At 39.8% G+C, this 8,935-nt stretch overlaps 3 protein-coding genes across 3 annotated transcripts in view; 2 read left to right on the forward strand and 1 right to left on the reverse strand.

The window, feature by feature from the left end:
• LOC104816481 (inactive protein RESTRICTED TEV MOVEMENT 2) overlaps window positions 1–1,941 on the forward strand; it is a 2,942-nt gene extending 1,001 nt beyond the window's left edge. The window contains exon 3 of the mRNA XM_010545331.1: window positions 845–1,941. Within this exon, the coding sequence (XP_010543633.1) occupies window positions 845–1,896 (1,052 nt within the window). The 3' untranslated portion in view covers window positions 1,897–1,941. The remainder of the gene's footprint in view (window positions 1–844) is intronic.
• Window positions 1,942–2,138: 197 nt separating this feature from the next.
• LOC104816482 (chlorophyll(ide) b reductase NOL, chloroplastic) lies at window positions 2,139–5,084 on the forward strand. Its single transcript, XM_010545332.1, has 13 exons — window positions 2,139–2,477; window positions 2,684–2,752; window positions 3,007–3,065; window positions 3,162–3,248; window positions 3,377–3,444; window positions 3,541–3,589; window positions 3,695–3,780; window positions 4,016–4,073; window positions 4,176–4,226; window positions 4,316–4,366; window positions 4,441–4,482; window positions 4,575–4,685; window positions 4,763–5,084. The coding sequence occupies exons 1-13, from the start codon at window positions 2,198–2,200 to the stop codon at window positions 4,808–4,810; spliced, it is 1,059 nt and encodes a 352-aa protein (XP_010543634.1). The 5' UTR covers window positions 2,139–2,197; the 3' UTR covers window positions 4,811–5,084.
• A 455-nt stretch (window positions 5,085–5,539) lies between these two features.
• Window positions 5,540–8,604, reverse strand: LOC104816483 (vacuolar protein sorting-associated protein 36). The gene is made up of 8 exons (XM_010545333.2): window positions 7,789–8,604; window positions 7,233–7,436; window positions 6,676–6,769; window positions 6,475–6,532; window positions 6,289–6,358; window positions 5,993–6,128; window positions 5,825–5,909; window positions 5,540–5,742 (listed from the first exon to the last, which is right to left on the reverse strand). Exons 1-8 carry the CDS (start codon window positions 8,401–8,403, stop codon window positions 5,688–5,690), a joined length of 1,317 nt encoding a protein of 438 aa, XP_010543635.1. The 5' UTR covers window positions 8,404–8,604; the 3' UTR covers window positions 5,540–5,687.
• Window positions 8,605–8,935: the final 331 nt, after the last annotated feature.

An 8,935-nucleotide genomic window follows, 5' to 3' on the forward strand; every position in this document is an offset into this window, starting at 1 on the left:
ATATATATATATATGTATTATATATATGTGTGTATATATATAAATATGTTTATATATGTGTATATATGTATATCATTTCATTATATATGTATGTGTATAATTTTTAAAATTTTATTTTTATTTTTATTATTTTATTTTTATTTTATATTAATTAATATTATTAAATATTAGGGATTGATGATGTGGTAGATGACTAGGATGCCATGTCAGCATTAAATAATATATTTTTTCGTTCAGGGTTTTATTTGCCAATTTTTAAAAGTATAGAGTTTTAATTGCCAATTTTTAAAAGTACAATATTTTTTGGATAAAAAAAAAGTACATGGTTTAAATTGCGACGAGAGAAAAGTACAGGGTTTTAAATGGAATTATCCTTAATTCAATTATATTCTTATATATTTCCGAAATTATTATTTGTTTTGATTTGGTACACGTTATACTATATAATGGTCGATATTTGTGTAGATATGATAAAACATGTAGGGGCTTTATAATCGTAGCAGCGTTTTAAATATATATAGATAGATAGATAGATATAGATATTGAATGAATTATATGTGAAACCCTAACAACACTTGCTTTATTGGTTGAACGTAAAACCTGCGAATCTTTTTATTCAAAATCAGAACGAAACAAATTTCTTTTTCTATTAGGTAATTTAGACGTGAAAACTATTTGTATAACATCGTGCAGCCTATTTATTGGTAGATGAAATAATATATATATATATATATATATATATACACACATACATAGAGTTTATTTAATTTGTGTATACCTATAATAAAAAAATTATTATGACTCCATTACATTCTTATACAACCTAGTTGGAATATCTAAACAGGGTTTTATAGAGATCAAATACAAATAAAGAGCGATGAGAAGACAAGAACGATACAAATCCAGGGGCAAAGACCGCTCTCGGCTCAAACGCGAGCTCGTTTCAACGAATATTACAAAGTCCCTGAGATCTGCGACATGAGCAGACCAAAGACGTCTTTTGTACACGGACTGCTGACGATCGAGATGCCGATCGTTGACGTGACGCAGAAGCAAGACAAAAGGGTCGATCAAGATCAGGGGAAATCCACTCAGAAGCCGAGAGTTGACGGTAGCTTGGGACGCAAGCAAGATCCAGAGGATGAGAAACCGAAAGTTGCGGAGATGGGAGAAGGGAAGCCGGAGGGAAGAAGAATGTCGGCTGCTGATGGTATCTTGGAGCGCAAGAAAGATGAGAAACAAGCCGAACAAAAAGCGAAGGAAAACGAAGGCGAGGGTAGCTTGGGACGCAAGAAACAAGAAAAGGACGTAAAACCTGAGGGTTTCCAAGTTACAAAGCAGGAGAAGGGAGTCACTGTAAAACGTAGAGAAGAATTAGACGGTACCTTAGGAAGCAAGCAACCAAAAAAAGAAGAGGAGAAGCCAGTTGGAGAGAAGAAGAAGGCAAGTGAAGAACAAAAGATGAAAGATAGAGAAGAGGTTGATGGTACCTTAGGAAGCAAGCAACCTGAAAAAGAGGATAAACTGATCGAAAAAAGGGAAACAGAAGAACAAACTCAAGATCTAGGAAAGCAGAAGAAACCCGGGGAAAGAGATTTAGACAAAGATGTAGTCTTGGATGAAGAACTGAGAAAATCAGATTTCGAGGATCCAAAGAAGGAAAAACCAGTAGCGGAGGATGAACAAAAAGGCATAGGAGATGAAATCTTCCATGATGCTAATGCAGTGGTGTTCAAAGATCAAAAAGAGATCGATGGAGATAAAACATTACCATCATCATCATCATCATCATCATACGCAGGCGACAGTTCTTTGATGAATGTTGGTGTTGCTGCACTTGTTATTATGGGATTTGGTGCTTATGTGTTCTTACCCTTTTTCAAACTGTTTTATTGATATTCAGTCTGTTTCATGGAATAAAATGTTTCGAATTCATTTCAACTTTTCTTATCTTCTCGCCCCTTATGCACCAAAGTATGCAATATGCAGGGATCTAATTTTTACAAATATAAAGTTTATGGTAGAATCTATCAGAATATAAATATTGGGGGCTGTTTTGTAATTAATACAATAATTTGGGGTATTTATGAGAATTTTACCAAATTGTTTTCGTTCTTCAATTGCTGCTGCGACACGTGGCATTTCCACCTCGTAGCGATTACGAACACAATCTCTCTGGTTCTGTGTTACCTCTGAAATGGCTGCTTCGTGTTCCTTCCATGTATCGTCGTCTCCGTTCCTGAGGCCTCGCTCTTCTTCCTCGGGGACGAATGGAGTTCATCTTCCGATTCGATCTCGTCAATATCGGCGTCACCGTAGCTTACTGTCGGAACGCCGCTGCGGTTTCGCCGCCGCCGCCGTTTCGCCCCAAAACCTCTCGATTTCTCCGTCGTCAACGGCGGAGGAAGCCCGCTTCTCCGGGAAGAGAGAACCGATGATACCTCCTTACAATGTCTTGATCACTGGTTCGACCAAAGGTTTCTTTCTCTTGCCTTTTACTGTTTGGTTCTGTTCTGCGTCGTCTTCCAACATCAGTGGTCATAGCTAAGTCACCGATTCGAGTGATCTAGGGTTCTACGGTGTTTAAACATTGTGAAATCGTTTCTCATCTGTGAAATTTTTATTATCATTTTTCATCGCATTTTTTGTGATAGTTATTGTGTTTGATTTCGTAATTATTCAGGTATAGGGTATGCGTTGGCTAGGGAATTTCTGAAAGCAGGCGACAATGTTGTAGTCTGCTCAAGATCAGGTAAGAACTCTCCTCCATCGTTAGTTCTTGAGATGTTTCTGTACTAAAGCTACATACTTTGGGCTTGAATGCTGTCTTGTGGATCCCTTTTTTTATTTGAGTACCACTAAGAAACCAATGAATTACAGAACTTTACCCAAAATTCGAATGATAAGAGACTGGCACACCATGAATCATATATATTTTCCTTCACAAATGAGATTGAAAAAATTGATCTTTGATATTTTGTTGCTTTTCCGGTTTCTGTTCTTCAGCTGAACGAGTGGAATCCATTGTTCAATCTCTTAGGGAAGAATTTGGGGAGCATGTGTGGGTACCGCCTGTTATAACCGTTCTTTTCATGCATTTTATCTAATATTTTGTTGGAATTGATGGATTTGCAAGGCTTGAACCAACTTTTTTTTTTCAGGGAACTAAATGTGATGTTAGGGAGGGGCAGGATGTAAAGGAACTGGTCGAATATTGCCAGAAGAATCTTAAGTATATTGATGTCTGGGTATTAACTTCTTTCCCGAGTTTCTTACTTCCACCTTAGTTCATTCTCAAGAGTTCCTTTTCTCGTCACATACATATGTATATATACACACACACACACATATATATATATATATTGAGATTATGCAGATAAACAATGCTGGATCAAATGCATATAGCTTTAAACCTTTGGCGGAGGCCTCAGACGAAGATCTTATGTAAGCACTTGTCTTTTCTTCTGTCTGATCTTTTCTTCGTAGTTTGTTGTGTTCCATCTCATCGATCATTTATGCTTTTTGAGTGCTTTTTTGCAGTGAAGTTGTCAAAACAAACACCCTCGGTCTGATGCTATGTTGTCGTGAGGTAGTTCCATCACATCCTATGGAAAAAGCTTTGTGAATAAAAGCTTTTCGTGCTTTGCTCCTGCAATTGAGCTATATTAGATGATAAAGTGTATTTTTTTTGTAGGCGATAAACATGATGTTGACTCAGTCTCGGGGTGGTCATATATTTAATATTGATGGAGCTGGCTCTGATGGGAGACCGACGCCAAGGTTTTCCAGTTTCTTCCTATCGTAGAATCGTTGAATGTTTTCAGAATATATGGGTCAGGAAGCATGTTTTTGCTTCATTCGTCCATATCTAATAGCATTTTCTCATAAATCTCAGCTTTTCCAGTGTTTCTTTCATAGAATCCTTGAATGTTTTTCGGAATATATGGGCCACGGAAACGTATTTTTGATTCAATCGCTTATATCTAACAGCCTTTCCTCAATAAAATTATCTCAGATTTGCCGCATATGGCGCAACTAAACGCAGTGTGGTTCACCTGACAAAGTCATTACAGGTATGATGATGTCAAGTGCTTTGCAATTGCATTAACATCAGTTCAACTAACTCTGCTCATTTGGTTTCCGCCCATATAACTTGTTAACTTGTCGTTTCACAGGCTGAACTGCAAATGCAAGATGTTAAAAACGTTGTGGTCCACAATTTATCTGTATGTATATGCATATGTCCAGTCACCATCTATATCGCTCTCATATCGCTAAATACTATCTATCGATGTTTTCTCCTTTGATGTCGCAGCCAGGGATGGTCACAACCGAACTGCTCATGTCCGGAGCGACAACAAAACAGGTTTTGTCTTTACATGAGACACAAATTTCCCGAGCCCTTCCTGTTAATTAGACTAAAAATCTTCTCCATTGCAGGCCAAGTTTTTCATCAACGTCCTGGCTGAACCAGCCGAAGTGGTATGAGTCGAGTTACCGAGCCAAAACCTTACACAATCGAGTCATCGGAAAAACAAGAACATGATGTTCTGCTGTCTTTTTTCAATTTACAGGTTGCGGAATATCTCATCCCAAATATCAGAGCCATCCTTGCAAGTGGATCAATGAAGCCTACTTACGTTCGTTTCCTAACAGGAGTCAAAGCCTACTCCAAAATCTTCTCGGTTAGCCATTCAAATCGCCTTGCTGCTCTTTTGGCTGCAGAAAAGTTTCATGTAGAAAATAGTTTTATTCCTTTCAGAGACTCGCGTTTGGAGCAAGGAGGAACAAGTATGTGCAAGAAGATTAGGTCTCTCACTTTTCCTCTTGGGGCAATTCAGACATCGTCACGTAAGGATTCTGTCTGAAAGAAAAATGCCACTCTTTTGCTTATACAATGCAATCATCACTTGGGAGTTGGGACAAATCACTCTTTTGCATATACAATGTAAGTTTTTTTTTTTACCTTAAGACAAGGAAACGCATTTAGCCTAACCCATCACTTGACTTGGGGCTTTGTCTCAAAAGGTTTGCTTTGTAATAAAATTACTCTACTCTTCAGTATGGAGCTTTTATAGCGTCGAGCCCAGGCTTATGCCAAGCTCAAAAGGTGGCGATGAAACTTTGAGAAAAACGGATAAAAAATCTCGACGATCATTTGCATTGCGTGGTTCAATTCGTCTGACCTGTGTTTTTTGGTGATAGAAACTCATTTCCTTGTCTGAAACTCAGTAGGAGTGTTTGATCGGTTCCAGATTTTCAGACAACAGTAAGTCCTTTACATGTCTTTGCTCTTCAGATTGCGGCTCTAGTGAAGATCTTGTTCCATTTGTCTTGTTTTTCATTTTCCCAATGGAGAAACATTCCATTATCATCAAAGGGTATTCTAAAGGATCACCTTATCAGACATTGAGCAGTGAAATGAGCCTCTTGTTGACTTTTTTCGGACCTACAAATTCAAACCCAAACCCGATCATTTTTCGGGGGGAATCGGGTTTCGGACTACGGACCAAAATTGACATACCTAGTAAACACGCGCTTACTACAAACAGAGATTTTATTCAATGTTCAGAATACGTTCTTTCCGGTGAAAACCAGACAAGACTTGTAAAAGACATTTATGTCACAGGGAAATCTACAAACAATCGTTCTCTGTTGTCACCACAGGCTGTTTCAAAATTTCTCAATCAGGACAAGCACGTTGCTTTGATCCACACACCGTACATTCCGTACTCCTTCACCCTGTCAGTACGGAAGAGAAAAACATGTAACTACAGAAGCCAGAAGGGCAAAACAAGATTGAGGGTTTCAATGAATGACTTACGAATAGAGATCGATGGGATCAATCTCGGGAAACAGATTGAAATAGAACCGAAGGCCATCCGGGCTTGTGTCTCTACACAGCAAACCTGCATAAAACCTGTTTGTGAGCAAAACCCGGACCGAAAGATTCACAATTTAGAAGATAGAATAAGGAGGAATTGTTTGACACCTATGGTCTCTGCAGTTAGTAAATGTTCCTTTGCCATAGCAGGAGCAATCCCCAGCGTCAAGGCCGCATCACTAGCCGTTATCCCGGTTCTCAACATCTCGGCCTTTGACACAAGTGTTCTAATTCTAGCCATAACCTAAGACAATAACCGAGCTCATCATATCGTAAGAACACAAAAGACAGTGGAGATATGACAATGCCAAGCAAGACTTCGATATGTTATTTGCCATTGTATGGACAATGAGCCTCGTTTCGGAAATTTAAGGGAGTAAAGTAACATAAGATGAGAGAAATACCTCCTCATCGCTATGGGACTTGTTCTGGATGACCATAACACCGCTATCAAACTTCCGCAGCATTACTGGACTACCAAGCACAACAGATTCACAAGTTAAAGTTCAATACTTTCGAGCATTCAAAAGCTTCTTACGAGCAAAAGACATGATCAACCGATAAGAACCAAGATTTCAAAATATACATACACATCAAATTTCTCCCAGAGGGTACAAGCTTGCAACAAATCATCTGGAGAAATCAACTCTGCATAGGGAAAGGAAATAAATAATTGCTTGGCGGCTTATATCATGCACACAGACTAATTGAAGGATTTGAAGGATTTTCAGGCTGAAACCATAAATTCAGGAACAGAAAAGGAAGTAGATTATGTTTATATCGGCTTCAACCTGTCCCACGAGCACGGTTGAAGTGGTAATAGATGTCTATAAGATTTATCATTCCCCCAGCTTGCTCTAGTGGAATTCTGACAAAATCTGCCAACTGCAGTCAACAACAAAAAAACCGCAAACCCATGCATGAAAATGCACCTGAAGGCCATGAATAACAAAGGGCAACAAACTTTTCAGGAGTAACATATTACTATCAAACGGCTAAAAAATTCATTCAAACATTTGACGGTGTTCTTCACTTCTACTACGAAAGTCGTGAGGTAAAAGAATGTAAAAGAACATAAAACATGAGTCTTAGAAGATGAAATTCAAAAACCAGAAATTTGCATGAATAAAGTCAGACACATGATGTTCCATGTATAATTCTTGAGACACTAGTAGACAACAACGAGATATCATCTACTTCGGAGATGCAGATATCAGAGCAATTACTCTAGTGCATTTCCCGCATCTAAAAGACAACTTCTCTTCTGTTTTAGCAGACAGACACCACAAACGAGAGCTAATAACACAAACAAAAAAATCTCAAGACAAGATGACAGAAAGAACAGAACCTGACGAGACAGTTCCTGGTGATACAACGCACCAGCAGACTCCTTTGTAACAGGGGAAATAATACCAACGCTCAGCATCCATTGTTGCATTTCTTCTTTAGAACCCATTTCCTCGTCATCTGTGGAGCCGTTCTGACTACTAGGAGCAGACAAAAGCTTTTGCCGCATTTTCTCTGCCAAGCTCACCATCTCTTTAGCCTTACTCTGCAATTCAGTTAAGAGTACAAACATTTCTTAAATCACGACAAAAACTAAAGGAAATACAAAGGAACACTCTTTACTAATAACTATCAGAGTCCTAAACCTCGAGCAAATAAAGATCAAAACATGCATCAATCAAGAAACTTTATGACTATGAGTCAGATTTTCTCTGTATTTTCAGGTCCACAAATAAAACTGTAAAACGAAATACAATTTCTAGATAAAGGGTCACAGGAACACGATCATGCCTCAAAATGATGGCAACAATCACAGCCAGCAACGAAGATTCAGCGGGGATAATGATGGTAACAGCGACAAAGGGCGAAAAAGCGAAAAGAATGAATCGAGCAGTTACCATGAGAGCATTCAAATCTTGAAAAGCGTCCTGCAAGCTCTTGTCCGTACTCTCCCACAACTCTTGCTCTTTCCTCAAAATCCCCGCAACTCCCACCATCCTCACCGTCCCATCGTTTCCGTACAAACTATGCCCACCACCAGACACAGAACCCGAAGCAGAGGACCCGCTTTCGCTCTTCTCCTCCTCCCATGCCCTTCCTCTCCAACACTCCCACATCTTCCCCAAGAACCCATCGAAATCTCCCTTTCCCCTGAACACAATCGTCACAACAATCGAGCCCGAGTCAACTTGGAACCGGATTCGCGGCGAATGAAACATCGATTTGATAGATTTCTTCTGCGAGAAGATGATAGTAATGGCAGATAGAGGTATGGCTGAAGGAAAAACGACGCCATTTGGCTGAGAAGGAATCCATATGAGACGGTGAGTGGTGAGGGTGAGATTGCCGGAGCGCAAGGCGACGAAGCGCGGCGGATCGTCTTCGGAATCCAAATCCACGGCAGAGAGAAGGAAGCACTCGAACTCGTCGCGGCGGAGCACGGGCCTGCCGCTCGTAGTCACCTCCACGCTATCGAACAAACCGCCGCCTCCGCTGCTGCTTCCGGTGGCCATGGAAACCGGCGACGGAAGCAGATCGTACAAAATTCAGCTGACCTCCTCTATTCCATCGACGGATCGGCCTTCCGATCACCAAAGATTGAGATTCAGGTAACTCCGACGACTCCGATCAGTTTCCCCGGCGACGACTAGAAGGAAAAAGCAGAAGCCTTTAACCTGCGTTACGATAGTGCGATGGGAGAGATTCAACGGAAGAACCGAAAGGACAATTTTTTGAAGAATAAAATAACATTTTAGTCCTTATGAATTGAAAACTCTATTGTTGCCCCTACATTTGTAGATATTACTATTTTAGCCCAAACACTTCTACCAGTTGGTGCTAGCACCCTGACAAGGATTGCCCTTACAAGCTCCCATGAGAAAACTCCTGAACAGGGCACCATATACACGTGGAGCCAGTAGGAGAACCTTTGTATGGCTGTTTCGATGGCTCTGCATCTTCACCAAATTTGCAAAATCTTGTAACCAATTATATATGAATCAAGGAGAAGAAAAAGAGCTCTTCATCCCTATATATATATATATA

This window comes from Tarenaya hassleriana, unplaced genomic scaffold (genome assembly GCF_000463585.1).
Source record: "Tarenaya hassleriana unplaced genomic scaffold, ASM46358v1 Cleome25, whole genome shotgun sequence".
NCBI lineage: Eukaryota > Viridiplantae > Streptophyta > Magnoliopsida > Brassicales > Cleomaceae > Tarenaya > Tarenaya hassleriana.